Source organism: Aquarana catesbeiana, linkage group LG09, assembly GCF_042186555.1.
Source record: "Aquarana catesbeiana isolate 2022-GZ linkage group LG09, ASM4218655v1, whole genome shotgun sequence".
Taxonomy (NCBI): Eukaryota; Metazoa; Chordata; class Amphibia; order Anura; family Ranidae; genus Aquarana; species Aquarana catesbeiana.
This window is the reverse complement of record NC_133332.1, coordinates 98378618-98397590: the sequence shown is the minus strand read 5'-3', so window position 1 is coordinate 98397590 and position 18973 is coordinate 98378618. Positions and strand designations below refer to the sequence as shown.

At 43.4% G+C, this 18973-nt stretch overlaps 1 protein-coding gene across 1 annotated transcript in view; it reads left to right on the top strand.

Moving 5' to 3' along the window:
- PPP1R37 (protein phosphatase 1 regulatory subunit 37) overlaps positions 1-18973 on the top strand; it is an 81719-nt gene that overhangs the window by 43699 nt on the left and 19047 nt on the right. The window contains exons 5-11 of the mRNA XM_073599045.1: positions 82-201; positions 3650-3800; positions 7553-7708; positions 11190-11302; positions 14229-14370; positions 15809-15975; positions 17054-17630. Of these exons, the coding sequence (XP_073455146.1) occupies positions 82-201; positions 3650-3800; positions 7553-7708; positions 11190-11302; positions 14229-14370; positions 15809-15975; positions 17054-17630 (1426 nt within the window). The remainder of the gene's footprint in view (positions 1-81; positions 202-3649; positions 3801-7552; positions 7709-11189; positions 11303-14228; positions 14371-15808; positions 15976-17053; positions 17631-18973) is intronic.

The following is an 18973-nucleotide window of genomic DNA, read 5'->3' as shown; positions in this document are numbered from 1 at the left end:
GCCCGTCTGAAAGAGCACGAAGACTAAAGTTTTCCTTTTGCCTGTAGAGATATGTCACTCCTTATTTTCTTGTGTTTGCAGGGTGCCTCCGCTTTATTTGACATGATTGAGTATTATGAATCAGCGACGCATCTCAACATTTCCTTTAATAAGCACATTGGCACTCGGGGATGGCAAGCTGCTGCGCACATGATGCGCAAGGTAAGTGTATGTTGAAAATGGAACAGACCTATATATGAATTTTGTTTAAAGTGATACTAAAGTCCTGTTTAAATAACAAGCCTGTCATGCTTATCTGCACTGTGAAGTGGTTTTGCACAGAACAGCCCAGATCCTCCTCTTCTCGGATCCCTTGCCGGCACTCCTGGCCCCTTCCTCCTACCCCCACAGCAATCATCTTGCTGTGGGGGTACTCAAGCCGAGCCACTGCTCTATGTCCATTCAGAGAAGGAGCCGTGGCTCAGCCCCGCCCTATCTCTCTCATCATTGGCTCACAGAATGACAGCAAATGGCGTCCGCTGCGTGTCTCAGCCAATCAGGAGGGAGAGTCCCAGGCAGCCAAGTCTCTCATGCAACATCGCTGGATCGGGATGGGGGTTCAGGTAAGTATTAGGGGGGCTGCATAGAATGCATTAAGATAAAAAAACCTTCTGCCTTTTAGAACCACTTTAAGTGTGGGAATCGAAAATATGAATCATACTCGCCTAGATGGCTGCAGCACCAATCCCAGCTGCATCTTTCACCCATTGTCTCTACACCGAGTGATCAAGGACGGCTGATCACTCAGTTCTTGGTCTTCAGTGAGCACAGAGTGGTGACTGTCAGTCACAGGCTCTGTGCTCTGCCCCTCCAGTGCTCACTGAAACTCTGGGCTGTGGAGTTGGCGGGAGTGGCTTGCTCACTCTCAGATGCTCACTGAGAGGCTAAACCAGCTGCTGATGTAGGCATCTCTCTAGAGCCTGGACTGGCTCTGTGGCGTCAGTTGACAGCAGGCTCACAGAAGTGCAGAACTAAGTGCAGTCCTGTGACCCACAGGAAAAGTAGGACCAAAAAAGCTTTGGCCCTACTTCTCTTTGAATCACTTTGTGTAGATGGAATGAAAAGACTGCCTTTTACGTAAATTTTCTCACAACTGTCAGTGATTCTGTTAAATAAACGTCTTCCCACATAAGGTGCCTTGAAAAAAATATTTCTTCCCCCTTGAAATTTTCCAAATTTTTTATGTTACAACCAAAAACGTAAATGTATTTTATTGGGATTTTCATGTGATAGACCAACACAAAGTGGCACATAATTTTTAGGTGGAAGGAAAATGATAAACGATTTTCAAAATGTTTTACAAATATCTGAAAAGTTTGGCATGCATTTGTATTCAGCACCCCTGAGTCAATAATTTGTAGAACCACCTTTCACTGCAATTACATCAACTCTGACCAGCTTCCCTGTCCCTGCTGAAGAAAAGCATCTCCACAACATGATGCTGCCACCACCATGTTTCACGGTGGGGATGGTGTGTTCAGGGTGATGTGCAGTGTTAGTTTTACGCCTCACATAGCGTTTTGCTTTTAGGCCAAAAAGTTCAATTTAGGTCTCATCTGACCAGAGCACCTTCTTCCACATATTTGCTGTGTTACTCACATGGCTTCTCGCAAACTGCAAATGGGACTTCCTATGGTTTTCTTTCAACAATGGCTTTCTTCTTGCCACTCTTCCTTTAAAGGCCAGATTTGTGGAGTGCACGACTAATAGTTGTCCTGTGGACAGATTCTCCCACGTGGGCTGTGGATCTCTGCAGCTGCTCCAGAGTTACCATGGGCCTCTTGGCTGCTTCTCTGATTAATGCTCTCCTTGCCCAGCCTGTCAATTTAGGTTAACGGCCATGTCTTGGTAGGTTTGTAGTTGTGCCATACTCTTTACTTTTTCGGATGCTGGATTAAACAGTGCTCCATGAGATGTTCAAAGCTTGGGATATTTTTTTTTTATAACCTTACCCTGCTTTAAACTTCTCCACTTTATCCTTGACCTGTCTGGTGTGTTCCTTGGCCTTCATGATGCTAGTTGTTCACTAAGGTTCTCTAACAAACCTCTGAAGGCTTTGCAGAACAGCTGTATTTATACTGAGATTAAATTGCACAAAGGGTGGACTCTAATTTACTAATTAGATGACTTCTGAAGGCAATTGTTCCAATAGATTTTAGTTAGGGGTATCCGAGTAAAGGGGGCTGAATACAAAAGCACGCCACACTATTCAGATATTTATTTGTAAAACATTTTAAAAACAATTTATCATTTTCCTTCCACTTTACAATTATGTGCCACTTTATGTTGGTCTATTACATAAAATCCCAATAAAATACATTTACATTTTTGGTTGTAACATGACAATGTTTGTAAAATTTCAAGGGTTATGAATACCTTTTCAAGGCACTGTATGTGGTACTAATGGTATCAATGTTCCTAACAGCGGCACCACAGAATGGCCACAGATGCCTATATTGTATTCAAAAAATTATTTCCGCAGAATAGGAAGGGGTTAGAATCCTATGTAAGGTTTTTATTGATATGCATGTCCCTATTAGAAAGATTTCCTCTCCCTTCCTGTACTAAAAACTTGTCATATGAACAGGTGAGGGAAAAATATCACCAACTGGGACACAGACCGGGCCAAAAATTTGATCGAGGTTCTATACAGAGTCCTTCTTTACTAATAAAAGTGATTTTATTGCTGTTTTTGTCTCTTGGATTATGTTTTTTTCCTGTGCCAGTGACAACGGTACATTGCAACCAGGGGCATGGGGGAGGGGAGAAACAGGTCGCAAACGGGTTTAACATATCCTCGCTTGTTGAAAACTGAATAAGAAAAAAAAAATAACGTTGCCTGGAGTTAGGCTATAATACAGTACTAAAAGTCAGTTTACAGCTACAGTATAGTATAAAGAGGGTTGAACATTACATACAGTTTGTATGTGGTCACACCAATGTAATATTTTCATGCACCATACTTACAAGATTGAGCACGATCCTTTTAATTTTCGTTGTGTACTTTGATCTATGTAAGGTTGGTGGGATAATGCATGTCCAGGTTTATACTGAAAAATGTGTAAGTGCCCACAATTGGGAAGATCGAAAAACAGTACCATATAAGTGTCTATAAGTACACATTATACTGCATTCGAAACCCATTGATTTTCTAAAACTGGAGAGTGCAAAATCTGGTGCAGCTCTGCATAGAAACAAATCGAATTCCAGTCTTTGGTTTTTAATTTATTTTTTTTATTTTATCAAAGCTTATATGAACAAGCAGAAGTTAGAAGTTGATTGGCTACTATACACAACTGCAACAGATTTTACACACTCCAGTTTTAGTAAATCAACCCCATTTTATACTCAAATGGTGCATTTTATGTGTGTGGTTAAAGGGAGTTTGCAAGATAATGCTTGTTAACCTTGCACCCTCTATATTGGTCTGTTTACATACACTGTGGACCAAAGTCAGACGCTGACATATGTTGCCACAGGGGTATGTGCATACTTATGACATGTTAACCTTTGTTGCTTTTTGTAATGCGATCATAATAGAAATGAGTATAATATATTATTTTTTTTAAATTAAAATGTTATGTAACATGTACATTTTGATATGTGACAGACAAACTGTCTGCAATACCTGGATGCTCGCAATACCCCTTTGCTGGACCACTCGGCTCCATTTGTGGCTCGAGCACTCCGTATTAGTAGCAGCTTAACCGTCCTTCACCTTGAAAACACCAGCCTGTCTGGGAGACCGCTCATGTTACTGGGTGAGTGCCCTCTTGTGGCTGCCTGCCTAACATATCCCCAGATTGCATTCAACTGTATTGATTTGTTTTATATCCAGAATAATTTAGAGAGTAACTACACTTTCATTTTTTCTGGGAAAAAAATGGCAAATAAAAAAAGAAAAATAGTGTATACAGTCGCTACAAAAGTCATATTGTATGTATTGAATGTTATCAAAAATTACTTTTCCTTTTCAATTTGCAGCACTGTAATTGTCTGTAAAATACAATGCAATATGGCTACCTGGAGGTGATTTGTACAGAGATGGTGTGCACAACTCCCCCCAGAACTAGAATTTCCTGCTTGTATGATTGGCTCACTGGTTTTTCCCAGAAATCTGCACTACAGTACAAGTCAGATTTTGAGCATCCCCTGCAACAAAATTGTCACTTTTGGTGAGATGCTCCCATAGGAATGCAGGCCCTGCCACATTCTTCATTGGAGCCCTGCAGGTGCAGCAGCTGATTGATAATTATAATGTCTCTGAGCACATGGACACAGACAAACAAACAGCTAGTTCTTCAGAATAACAAAAGGTAGGAATCTGCAACGAAGTTTGGTAAAATCCCTCCAATGTGGATAGATCACCCAGAGGGGAATGTGTTTTGTTTTTTTTTCTCAGCCAAAGTGTAGTTACTCTTTAATCCACCAGAGGTGGATCTTTATGTTCAGCCATGTGACTATAAATTTTTAATCTCATTGAACTCTGAAAATAGTGGTAACTTCTTTTTTGAAAATAAGGATCCTTAGCCTGGTGTTTCAGTTTTGTGAATTGAGCCTTGCGCCTTCACATTTTTCCTAATTAGAACACCTCTAATGCCTCGTACACTCGATAGGATTTCCCGACGGAAAATGTTCGATGGGAGCTTGTTGTCGGAAATTCCGACTGTGTGTAGGCTCCATCGGAATTTCTGACACACAAAATTTGAGATCTGGATCTCAAATTTTCCGACAACAAAATCCATTCTTGTAAATTCTGATCGTGTGTACACAATTCTGACGCACAAAGTTCCACGCATGTCCGGAATCAAGCAGAAGAGCCGCACTGGCTATTGAACTTCATTTTTCTCGGCTCGTCGTACATGTTGTACATCACCGTGTTCTTGACGTTCGGAATTTCTGACAAGATTTGTGTGACCGTGTGTGTGCAAGACAAGTTTGAGCCAACATCCGTCGGGAAAAAAAACATGGATTTTGTTGTCAGAAAATCCTATCGTGTGTACAGGGCATAAGAGTGCTTACAGCAAGGCTCGTGGCAGAGTCTGCTCTGATTAGCATGGGATCTGTGAGCAGATTCCCTGCTGGTCAAATCCGAACGGGACTGATGTCACATCCATGCCCGTTTTTAGTTTCTTTAAATGGAGTATCTGTTTAGATCAGGCTACATCCGGTCCAGTCTGCAAAAATCCTTTTTTTTTTTTTTTTTTTTTTTTTTAATCAGACCTGAAGGGACCTGGAGGTAGGCTGATGTAAATGGACACAAGTTCATTTACAACCGCCTGTCCTAAAGGCTTCATGACCTTCCGAAAAACTGACAGGCAGACCTGATTCATATTTAACTGTAGGTAATAACAGAATGACACAATCATAAAACAAAATATGGAAATGAGTAAACAAATGAAATGACCCCTGTTCACAAGTCTGCATACCCTTAGTTCCTAATACTGTGTATTGCTCCCTTTAGCATCAATGACATTGTGCAGTCTTTTGTAATAGTTGTCTGTGAGGCCCCGAATTCTTGCAGGTGGTATAGCTGTCCATTCGTCTTGGCAAAATGCCTCCAGGTCATGCAAAGTCTTTGGTCCGTCTTGCATGAACCGCACATTTGAGATCTCCCCGGAGTGGCTCGATGATATTAAGGTCAGGAGACTGTGATGGCCACTCCAGAACCATCGCCTTTTTTCTGCTGTAACCATTGGAGGGTCAACTTGGCCTTGTGCATAGAATTATTGTCATGTTGGAAAGTCCAAGCGTTTCCCATGTGCAGCTTTCGTGCAGAAGAATGCAATTTGTCTGCCAGTATTTTCTGATAACATGCTGCATTCATCCTGCCATCAATTTTCAAAAGATTCCACCTGCCTTTAGAGGTCTCACACCCCCAAAACATCAGTGAGCCACCAACATGCTTCGCATTAAGGATAATATTCTTGTCGCTATAGGCCTTGTTGATACCCCTCCAAACATAGTGCTTATGGTTGTGACCATAAAGCTCTATTTAGGTCTTGTCACTCCAAATTACAGTGTGCCAGAAGCTGTGAGACGTGTCAAGGTGGCGTTGGGCATATTATAACCGGCCTTTTTTGTGGCATTGGCACAGTAAAGGCTTCTTTCTGACAACTTGACCATGCAGCTTATTTTTGTTCAAGTATTGTTTTGTGCTCTTTGAAACAACCACACCGTTTTTTTCCAGAGCAGTCTGTATTTCTCCTGAGGTTACCTGTGGGGTTTTTTTTTGTATCCCAAACAATTCTTCTGTCAGTTGTGGCTGCAGTCTATCTTTGTCTACCTGACTTTGGCTTGAGATTTCTGAATTTTCCACTTCTTAATTAGTGATTTGAACAGACTTGCATATTCAAGGCTTTGGATATCTTTTTATATCTTTCTCTATCTTTATAAAGTTTCATTACCTTATTACACAGGTCTTTTGACAGTTCTTTTCTTCTACCATGGGTCAGTATCTAGCCTGCTCAATGAACCCACGTGAGAGCTTACAAACTCATTGACTATACACAGACACTAATTGCAATTTAAAAAGCCACAGATGTGGGAATTTAACCTTTAATTGCCATTTTAACCTGTGTGTCACCTTCTGTGTCTGTACAAAGGCAACATTCCAGGGTATGTAAACTTTTGATCAGGGCCATTTGGGTGATTTCTGTTATGATTTATAAAGGAGCCAAACAACTACGTGATAATAAATGGCTTTAAAAGATCACTATCACTAAATATGATCAGTCATATTTTCATTATCAATGCCAAAATTTCACAATTTCTGCCAGGGTATGCAACATTTTGAGCACCACTGTATGTACATGCCGCTGTTTTGTAACTAACTATATGTTGGCTTTCTTCAAACTGCTAAAGAGTTTTTCATTTCCCAGGATATATTACTCCCCCTCTTTCTGGTCCACCACCAACATCAGAGATGCAGGTCAGATAGGGGCTAGCGCCAGTGTTGTCTCCATCCGCCTCTACATTTGGCCATTCGCAAAATGCAGCCTAGGCTATTCCTGCGGCCATGTGTTTTGTGAATGGCCACTTGCTGATATCGGTGGCAGGCTGCAAATCGAGCAGGAGCTAAACTATTTGGAGAAACATAAAGAACAAAATAAAGAATTACATTTAAGGATCTCATTCTTAGGTAGCTAGAACTTGTCTTAGAACTAGGAAACTTGATGGCTTCAGAAAATTTCAATGATAATACTGTGTAGTGAGAGAATTTAGTTTACATTGCTAAGAGATAGTTTATACCATGAACCTTGAGTTGCGTTTTTTTTTTCCATCAAACCACTGCACAGTTGTTTTGTGCCCTGTTCATTCTATACCTATATGTTGGTGTGCAGCAAGGCGCAGCTCAATGGACATGGTGTGAACAAGCTCTAAGATATGGCGCTGTCAGCTATGCATTTGAGTTTTTTGGGGCTGCTTCTTTGAATTGTAACTTTCTCAGCAGTGCTGTGCTTTTTATTCAATGTATCAGCAACTTGGTTCTCCCATTACTCTCCTGTTTAAGCCACTGCACTGAAGATGAACATAGTGTTACGGGAGTTGTACCTCGCTGACAACCGCCTAAATAGTTTGCAGGACTCTGCTCAGCTGGGAAATGTATTAAAGTTCAACGGCTGTATACAGATTCTGGACCTGCGGAACAATCACATCATGGACTCAGGTGAGTGTTGCCTGCACGTGTGTCCCTACAACTGTGGTACTTTCACTCTCGAATACTTTTAAAGAATCTGTGTGTTTCATGGGCTAGTAATGAGGAAGTACACAATTACTGGTACAGTTAGAGCTGAGAAAATCCCAGCAGCCATTGCTGCTGAGCAAAAGAACTCTGCTTTACCTTCATTATATTTGCAAGGTGCGTCTAAAAAAGTTTGGTGGATGGTATCATAAAACAAAACAGAAGATACAACAAATTGCCTTTATTGGCCTTCAAAATAATTGCCATGCTTCATAACACACTTTTGGCAATGTTCATAAAGCTGCTGGAAACTATCAGCAAAGGCCTCTTTAGGAATCGATCGCAGAACCGCTGTCACACATTCTTGGATTCCCGCTACGTCCGCAAAACAGGGCAGGGAAACAGAAGTCCGCAGGCACCAGATCAGTAGAGTACGGTGGATGATTGAGAACAGGTACGCCGCGCTGAGCTAAGAATTGGTGCACACGAATTGCACCAGGTCTCATCCCTTGTGAGCCTCATCTTCAGAGGTTTCCATCCGTTTTGCTTTCTGTTCATCTGTCAGCTTGTGCGGCACAAACCGGAAGCAGATCTTCCACTTAATAAAAGAAAAATCCTACGAGCCACAGTGAACCTGATGCTAGGTGTAACCTCTACTCAGCTGCAGTCGTGAAACACGTCTCGTATAGCGTGTAGATAGTGAAAATAATGAAGGGTATTGCTGCACTAAAGTGTGCTAGATGTGTCCCTACTGTGACACAAAAAGTGTTGTGCGTGTATAAAACACATATAAGATATATAGGAGTGTATACCACACTAAAATATTGTGAAATAAACATAATCACATAAAGCTGATTAAATATATATGTATAAGCAAACAGTACTAGTTGCACATGTACTATCAATCTAATAAAACCACATAATGCTGATGAGTATATATCATAAGTGCAAACAGATACCAAAAAGTGCCATGTGCCAAACAAACTGCAAAGTGCTTAGTGTCACACAATTCATGTAAATAATAGTCCTTATTGAACTACATAAATATAATAAGGATTTAATTAAAAAGTCCTGCACACAAATAATAAAAGTGCTTATGCGTGATCGTCAATGGTGGTATATTCAAACATGCTTATATCTCTCCACTTATATCTCTGACACTAAGCACTTTGCAGTTTGTCTGGCACGTGGCACTTTTTGGTATCTGTTTGCACTTATGATATAAACTCATCAGCATTATGTGGTTTTATTAGATTGATAGTACATGTGCAACTTGTACTGTTTGCTTATACATATATATTTAATCAGCTTTATGTTATTATGTTTATTTAGTTTATTTCACAATATTTTAGTGTGGTATACACTCCTATACATCTTATATGTGTTTTATACACGCACAAAACTTTTTGTGTCACAGTATGGACACATCTAGATCTTCCACTTACCTGAATCTTCATGAAGGATGGTGCGTTCCGCGTCCTTGCTAGTCCCCAATTCCTCTGCCATCAATCGTAGAGTCAGTCGCCAGTCTCGTGCTAACATTTCTCACACTCACTCGATAATGTCTGGGGTTCTGCTTGTCGACAGCCGACCTGAACGTGGCTCATCCTCAGTCGTTTCCTTCCCATTGTGAAAGCGGTTGAACCAGTGGTAAACACATTTTCTGCTCACTGCTTCCATCGCAGTTTTCCCTAATTTGTAACAGAACTTGATGTTCACTCGTTGCTCCATTGCACTTTGACCCTACCCCTCACGCTGACTACGTTTAACTGCCCGCAGCAGATTTACTCTGACAGTCACGTGTACTCTACGCTTGGTGGCGCTTCGCGCCATGTGTTTGGATAGCCATGTGCATGCACACGTACCTGGCCCATGTTGCCGTTGAGATATGGGACTATTTACCAAACTTTTTACACACACCTGTTTTACTGTAAAGTGGAATTCCAGGCTAGAACTAACTAAGCTTAAAACTGCGACCACCCCCACCCCCCATTCCTATACTAACTACCCCGTATAAAGAAAATGCCTATACTTCTCTATTCTCATGGTGCTCCAGTCCAGTCACGCGATCGGCTCCCAGGGGCCGGCTTCAGGGAAAGGAGGGACATCCAGTAATGGATGCTCCATGGTAAGGCAATGGGTGATGTCACCGCCCAGGCATTCCAGTCAGTCAGCGATCTCTTCTCCCCAGAAGCGGAGTGCTGGGGAGATCACATGACCGGATCAGAGCGCTCTGAGTATAGGCATCTTCCTCCTTTAGGGTAGTTAGACGGGGGGGGGGGGGTTCAAACCTGGAATTCCACTTTAAAAGAGAAGTTTGGTATTCATGGGGAAAAAAAATTCATAGTCACAAAGGTGAATACAGTATCGATCCAATGCTGCATCTGCCCGCCCACCAGCTCCAGACCGAGAACTGAGCAAACAATCAATTGCTCTAGCTCTCAACCGGCAAAGAGCAGGTGACGGTCAGTCACTGGCTCTTAGCTCAGTCTCTCAGCGATGCGCTGGAGGTGCAGAGCAAGTTGCCAGGCATATAGGTGGATTCAAACCATATGGTTGGGATCTTTTAAGAGCCTTGACTGGCTCTGGGACATCAGCCGACAGCAGTCTTTAGCAGTAGGCTGAAGATGGGAAACAGAAGTGCAGTACAAACTGCACTTCTGTGATCCATAAGAAAAGTACAGCCAAAAAAGCTTTGGCTATACTTCTCCTTTTAAGTGTGTGTGTGTGTGTGTGTGTGTGTGTGTGTGTGTGTGTGTGTGCGCGTGCGTGCGTGTATACCAAAAACTTTGCTGTATAAAGTAGGGAAGGGTTAAAACCCTTTAGTTTATTTCTTGCTGTCTTTGTCCCATTAAAGAGATTCCCCTTCAGGTCCTGTTGCAGGAATGCAACAACAAGTGATAGAAAGTCTCTAGTAAGGGCAGTTCCCCTCTTAGTTGACATCAGAACCGGTGTCTCCATTGAAAGACAGTTAAATGGCTGTACTGTATATTCTTCTCAAAGTAAGAAAACATAAACACTTTTTGGGCAGATTACAACTGTGTGTTCTCTGTTGTTCAAGATGGTAATTCACAGTCTATGTGTTAGTAGTGCAGGCAATTTGAACATGGTTTTGCAATACTTGTGCAGAGGCTATTTACTGAACTATAATCGCTTGTAATCAAAAGTGTTTATTATCACATTCTGTCCGTGGTGTAAACACTCTGTGGTTGCTTTTACAATACATGCAATCTAGGAGGGGTAAAGCCTTTTGTAATGTAGGGATGTAAAGTGGGAAAAATTCTGTTGCTACCCAACAATTTTTGCCTCTGTATGGCTGACCTTAGGATATACAAGTTGCATAGACAATTATTAATGGTCAGTGAGCTGTATTTTTATTCCGTGTAGACTACAATATTTGATTTGTTCATTAGGTTAGTTGCATGTCTTAGCTAAAGTATTTTACATATTTTTACTCCACATCTAGGGTTGGCTTATATCTGTGAGGGGCTAAAGGAGCAACGCCAGGGATTGGTCACATTGGTCCTCTGGAACAATCAGCTAACACATGCTGGCATGGTCTACATGAGCATGTGCTTGGTGAGATTTGTTGCGATATGTTGTGTGGAAGGTAGAGAGGCATGTACAGAGGAGACTCTTGGGGTGAATGAGTTATGTACAAGGAAGGCAGTATATTTGCGACAAAGGGGGTGTACAAGGAAGAAGGGTGTTCAGAGATGGAGAAGCTTGTGGTATACAAAAGAGTAGGGCCAACAGATGAGTGAGTTGGGCATATACTGGGCGCAAGGATATTTGTGTGATTGAGGGAGATGCTGGGGAGCTATGGGATTTGTGCTGTACAGGGGAAGAAAGCTGGGAGATCTGCTATATACAGATGAGGAGTATGTACTTAGGAAAGGGGAGGTGTGTGAGTTAAAAAGCATGTACAGAGGCAGTGGAGCTGGAAGATTTGTGGTGGACAGAAGTAGGGCACGTGGAAGATTTATGGTGTGTATAGCAGTGTTTCTCAAACTTTGTTCAGTCAAGGCAACCTTTTAAAATTATGGACAATCTCAAGGCACCCCATTCTAAAATGTAAACTATTCTAATAGTTTTACATAATGTGGCAGCATCAACACACATAGGACCAGGGCCACTGATAAGGTTGAACCACCAGTCCCCCCTACCGGGCCCGGAGCTGCCATCTCAGGAGGGGGGGCCCGGAGATAGAGTGGGCGTGGACTCCCAAATCCTGTCCACCAATAAACTCATCTCTCTGCTGTGCAGCTATTTAGAAAACAAACCTCTCTGGGCGCCCTGTGTTGAGTGGGAGCCGGCGGACAGTAATCGGATTATTTCTTCATTTTCGGATTGAGGTGGATTAATCCACCGCATCTGGAAAACACAGTTGAGGCCCGGCCTCTTTAATATGCATATACCGCGGACAACCTGGAGTGCTGCGGCGGATTAATCCGTCTCAACCAGAAAATGAAGAAATAGTCCGCTCTCTGTCCCCCGGCCGCCACTGAACACAGGGGGCCCAGAGATGTTTGTTTTCTAAGGCTGGGTTCACACCTATGGATTTTATCGCATCCAATTTGCATAGCAGGAGAATGTGACTGGCTATCTATGGAGCCAGTTCACATATCTCCGCAGCAGGTCCGGTGCGTTTTGCACGAAAAACGTGTGCCTTTTTTTTGGTTCGTTTCAGGTCCAAATTCAGTCCAAAATTTGGGCTGAAATCGGACCTGAAACGGTGAACCAGCACGCACTGGACCCCTGTTGTGCAGCAGATGCGGGGATGGTGTGAACCCAGCCTAAATAGCTGCACAGCGGGGGATGAGCTTATTGGTGGACAGGATTTGGCAGTCCCCGCCTGCTCTACTTCCGTGCCCACCCCCAGTTCCCTCCAGCCCTAGTTGCCCAGCTCGGTGGTGCCCAGGAGAAAGTGAGGACCAGATGTACCAGCAGTGCTCAGCTGGTCCTGGGCCCCCAGCTTCAGGAGGAACCACCTGCAGGAGAAGCACTGCACCCTGGACCCAGGCAGAAGAAGCTGCCCAGACCAGGTGCTTTGGGGGGGGGGGCGGATGAGAGACTGAACTCTTGAGTAATACCAAGCACACTTGGAGTGACACATCTAAGGGCATTGCTGTAGATTAGGGTACACTAATGGTGCCCTCTGAAGAGTGAACCACAGTGGATCACTTTTCAGCGGGTGTTTGACAGGTGGCAAGGAAGCATTATATTGGCTCCTCACCACCTTAAAAACCTGCACCATCTCGCTCCAACTGTGTTCGTTGTACATGGTTGTGAGGCGTCTCCATTCAGTGGAGTGGGATGCATTTGGCCACTGAACGTAATGGGGGGAAATTTTTGTATAACCTTATTTGCTGATTTTGCCATTACCCCCTCCCTAACCACTGAATTCTGCATATTCCTGAAACTACACTGTATAAGTTACATAGTCCTGACTCCTGCACTCTGTACACTACATATTTTTGACACCTGCATTTTGTGAATTTTATACATACGCCTGATACCTGCCCTCTCACTGTTCGTGCAGCTTTGTCACATCCTTATTTCTCCAAGGCACACAGTCCACGCTGCCTCCTTTTTTCTCTGCTTGCTGCCTGCGGGCTAGGGGGAGCGGTGGTCAGGCTCACGCCACAGGCCCTGTCAGTTTAGGGGGCCCTGTCTGGTAGGCTGTTCGGGGCCCCGTGATTTCTAACAGCAGCCCTGCATAGGACACCCAACATTAGAGGTGATGTATTCCTACAAAGCAAATACACTTTTGCACACTAGTACTGAGTGTTTTTCCTCTCCCTCGGTTTTTCTCCATCACTCCAGCTAATGTGACCCCAGTGTTGACGGAGGGGCAGGGGAGGGTCAAACAAGGATAATCAACACTGATGACATCACTAGTTAGGATGTCGGTGGCTGGAAGGTTGAAATGGTGCACAATAAAAACCTGAGGCTATGTGTAATTAAAAGGCAGGCTTGATCCTCCTGCTCCCTTGTATACATTTTTGGGCATTTTAGACATTTTGCAGAGGCACCCCGGTTGAAAATGGATGGTATGTAGGACACCTGGTAGGTTTGTAGTGTACAGAAAGGGGATCTTGAAGCTGTGTGGTGCAGAGGAAAGAGAGATGAGAGATTTATGGTGTAAAAAAGGAGACCATAGACATTTATGGTATATAGAGGAAGGGGAGCTGGGCAATTTATAGGGAGCAGAGAAAGGGGACTGGGCAAATCATGGGGAGCAGAGAAAAAATGGGGGCGGGGTGTATGTATGCGATTTAAGAAAGGTGTATAAACGAGATTTGTTGTGTGCAGGTGTACAGAGATGGGGTACCTGGGTTGAGGATGATGTAAAGAGGAGGAGAGAACTGTGAGGTTTAGGAGAACGTATTGGGAGTCAGAAGTTTTGACTGTAATGCCTTTCTTTTGTAATTAGCATTCTCCTTCACCCTTTACCTGTAAAAATATCCCACTAATGCAGTAGTTGTGTTCTTTTCCATCCTAGCCTCATACTCAGACTTTGGAAACTTTGAATCTTGGTCACAATGCTATCGGCAATGAAGGTGTCCGCCATCTTAAGAACGGTCTAATTGGAAACCGCAGTGTCCTCAGGCTTGGCTTGGCATCTGCTAAACTGACTTGCGAAGGTAATTTCCACTTTCCAGTCATTTTTGGGCAAATGTACAATGTTTGCAAAATATCCAGTTGACCTGACTTATCGTAGTGGCAGTGTAAGTGGCACTCTTGGCTTGCAGTGTTTTGAACCTGGGTTAAAGTGGCCCTAGTTTCAGATATAGTATTTAATGTTAAGCACATCTGTGCTAAATATTTTGTAAATGTAGCACTTCCAGGTATTTATTATCACACAGAGATCACAGTACTCCCCTTTATCTACTTTTCTCTCCAGAAAGACAGACAGAAACCTCCTCCAGCGTCAGCATCTATTACCTGGAGGGAGATGCTGGCTCAGATTACACAATCATTTAAATTCTGGAATCCTGTGCAGGTTTTGGCTGTGTTCAGATATCATACACAGAGCAGCCCCTGCTGTAGCCTTCCACCTTAAACACTGCAAAGTTACAATGTCGAAGTCTGATCACAGGAAAGTGTTTTCTCCTGCCTGCAGCAGACTGATGTGTATGGTTGTGTTCGGCACCTCAGAATATTGGGACTGTGAGTACCATTCACTGTTTTCTGTCAAGTGCTCTGAAAATAGTGTTGACACTATGGGGTTGATTTACTAGAACTTGAGAGTGCAAAATCGGGTGCAGCTGTGCATGGTAGCCAATCAACTTCTAACTTTAGCTTGTTAAGTTAAAGTGATACTAAAGGTTCATTTTTTTTTTTTAAATAACAAACATATCATACTTGCCTCCACTGTGCAGCTTGTTTTGCACAGAGTGGCCCCGAACCTGCTCTTCTGGGGTCCCTCAGCGGCTCTCTCGGCTCCTCCCCGCATCAGATAACCCCCTGGGAGAAGCGCTCTCCCAGGGGGTTACCTTGTGGGCGCGCTCCCGAGTCCAGCATTCAGCGTCCATAGACATTGGATTTGATTGACAGCAGCGGGAGCCAATGGCTGCGCTGCTATCAATCTATTTAATCAACAGCCGAGAACCCTGTAGCAGAGAGACGGTGCGTCCTCATGGGACAAGTTCGAGGGTTCAGGTAAGTAAAATGGGGGGGCTGGGGGGCATAGGATGCAATAAGATGAAAAAGCACAAACCTTTACAACCCCCTTTAAGCTTTGACAAAAAAAAAAAAAAACCTGGAAACGGATTAGATTCTATACAGAGCTGCATCAGATTTTGCACTCTCCAGTTTTAGTAAATCGACCTTTGTATATGTAAGCAAAAAAAAAATGAAAACCTACCGATTTGTTTTGGAGGAGAATCGAGCACTTGGTCAAATACCCTACAGAAATAGGTAAACACATGCTCCATACAGATGGTGTCCTTTGTGAGACTTAAATCCGTCACCTCAGTGGAGGCCCAGTGTGAGCATTGTTGGGTACGGTGGCTGTCAAACTTTATTTCGTGTTGCATCTTGTTTGTTGTGTTTTTATAGTTTTGTTATTTGGGTCTTCAGGTGCTGTGGCCGTAGCAGAATTTGTGGCTGAATCCCCACGGCTCCTGCGCCTTGATCTTAGGGAGAATGAGATCAAGACTGGAGGCTTAATGGCTCTCTCATTGGCTCTTCGTGTTAACCAGTCACTACTTAGGCTGGATCTGGACAGAGAACCGAAGAAAGAGACCGTGAGTGTTGATGGCATATACTAATCTCCCTCCTTTTTTATTCTGCTCAGAATGTTTCTTGATTAAATGTGTACTTGTTCCCAAGTCAGGTAAAGTCCAGCTGATGAGGTTTCTGTCAGAAACGACATGTTTTTTTGTTTTTTTTTTCTTATTGCACTTAAACAGTGGTAACAAAATCATTGGGATTACATACACTTTGAAGTGTAACTAAACTATCAGTAAACACTATGCATTTCACTGCAGCTTGTGAAGAAACTCTGATATAATAGGTTACCTTCTCTCAAGATAAATCCTTTTTCCAGCAGTATGGCCTGGCTTTGTATGTGCATTTGTCTGGGCTGTAAATTAGCTGTTCCTGGGAACCATAGGAACTGTTTGGAGACAGGTGGTGGCTTGCTCTGCATTGAGCTGAATGAGCAACCTGTCTCCCTGGAGCAGTTTTTTCAGAACCAGGAGGATGCAGGCAATGTTTTTGGAAACAGGACTTATGTTCGGTAAAGGTAATTGATCTTGCAGAGGCCACTGGGACAAGGACAGATCCATGATTTAATAGAGGTGACTTTAAGCCAGCCATAGACGGTGCGATTTATTTTTTATTTATTTTTTCCCTGCAACCACTTGAAGAAGATCGCTTGATTCCTCCATCAGCACAGGTAGTTCTCATGGAGGAATCTCCCACGGAGCTATTGTGTTCTCCCGATGGGGGGAGCCATCCTGACCAAGAGAACACACAGTGATTATTGCTAGCTGCTATAGCCACTGGCAATAATCGCATGAAAAATCTGACAGGCTGGTTGTGCCCAAATTGATGGACCGATCAACTTGGGTACAATCAGCCTGCCTATACATGGTTCGAATCTTGGCTGGTACCTGCTGAACAAGCCATGATTCAAACCGTCTATGGCTGCCTTTAAACTTTAAAATATCTTACTGGTTAATCTAAATATGTTTAAAAAAACATTGATCAGGTTGACTTTAGCTTGCAGATTCTTATTTACAACTTTATTTTTATTCACCATTTGGTGTCCTTGTTTACTTTAGGTTTACATATCATTACCGATTTCACTTCTGTTTCCAGGTAAAGAGCTTTATTGAAACACAGAAAGCCCTGTTGGCTGAGATTCAAAATGGCTGCCGGCGGAATTTTATCTTGGCCAAAGAGAAAGAGGAGCGCCTCCAGCAGTCAGCATCCATGGCAGAGATTGCTAGCGCTGCTGAAGAGGAAGATTCAAATACTGCCCCTGAGGAGAATAGCCTTCCTTCAGAAGATTGCAACACTGCTCCTGAGGATACCACAACTAATAATTCATCCAAACAGGATGAAGAAGAGATCACGCCTGACCCAGACCCTCAGGGACCAGATTCAGACTCTGATACAGAAGATGAATTGGAGGAGGAAAAGCCAGTAGCAGAGACAAAGCCTGTAGTGAACTCTGTTCAGAATCCTCCAGGGCAGGTGGCAGTGTCCAGTCCAGGTCGAGGTCACAAGATCTTCTTGGTTACCCGTGTAGAGAATACAAACACAACAGGAGGATTGACAGCCCAGGGTGTTAAAGGCTCCTTGCTGACAGGAGTGACTTCCCCAGCGGGTCCTTCCCTTGCCAATGGACTTGAGGCTGAGTTGGGCAGGATAGCAAGCAGCTGTGACAATAAGGGTATGTGTAAAATGTGTCACATTAATTATTTGTCTTAATATTTACATGTCAAGTACATCAGCATATCAACACTGACAATACAGCCAAATGCAGGCCATTTGTGGTGCCTGTCAAGCCCATCAGCAAATCTAACCTGACAATACTACCAAAGTACAGATATGTGGTGCCTGTAAGTAAACAATGTTAGGGCCTCCAAACTAGCTCTTGGATCCATTATGCACACTATACATTGGGCACAATGTTACACAGAGCCCCACTCCACAGTCCAGTTTCTGAGCTTCATTGACCAGTTGGACAGTTTAAATTGCAAAGACTGGGTTTAGTTTGGGGAAAGGGCAGAGGGAGTAGCTTCAAATCTAGCACTACTTGGGCATAGTATAGTTTGGTTCAAGGAATCAGAGCAGCCTGGGCAATCAGAAATTAAGGCCCCTTTCACACTGGGGCGGTTTGCAGGCGTTATTGTGCTAAAAATAGCGCCTGCAACCCGCCCCTAAACAGCCTCCGCTGTTTGTTCAGTGTGAAAGCCCGAGGGTTTTCACATTGAAGCGGTGCGCTGGCAGGAGAAGAAAAAATCTCCTGTCAGCCGCATCTTTGGAGCAGTGAAGGAGCGGTGTATTCACCGCTCCTAAACCGCTCCTGCCCATTGAAATCAATGGGACAGCGCGGCTATAGCCACGCTATATGAGGGGTTTTAACCCTTTTTCGGCTGCCAGCGGGGGGTTAAAACCGCACTGCTAGGGGCCGAATACCGCGGTAAAACAGCGCTAAAAATAGCGCTGTTTTACCGCCGACGCCCCCTACCGCCCCAGTGTGAAAGGGGCCTAAGTGTGTTCTGGTGGGGGGGACAGTCCCCCTGTCAGAATAAAATAGCACAGCAGGGGAGATCGCCGCACAAACATCACTTGAGTTAGTATAGTGATCTGTTTTGTTTTTTTTTTTTTCAGCCCACTGGGGTTACTAGTGTATACCCAGCTTTAGAGATGCTGATGTACTATACCTTGGGTTTAAACATATTCTGGAAAATAATACTTGCAAAATAATAGTTTAATCTGATTATTTTGTGCTTGTGAGGCAACATATAGTGGTTCTTGAAGCAAGTGATAAATGAGGCCAGATATATTCCAAAAATTATTAAAGATCCAATTTTTAATCTGTGTGACCTTAAGACCCCTTTCACACCAAGGCGTTTTTGCAGCGCTTTAGCGCTAAAAATAACGCTCATAAAACGCTCATAATACGCTCCCCATGCATCTCAATGGACCCTTTCACACTGAGGCGTTGTGCTGGCAGGGCGTTGAGAAAAGTCCTGCAAGCAGCATCTTTGGAGCAGCTTTTGTGCATTG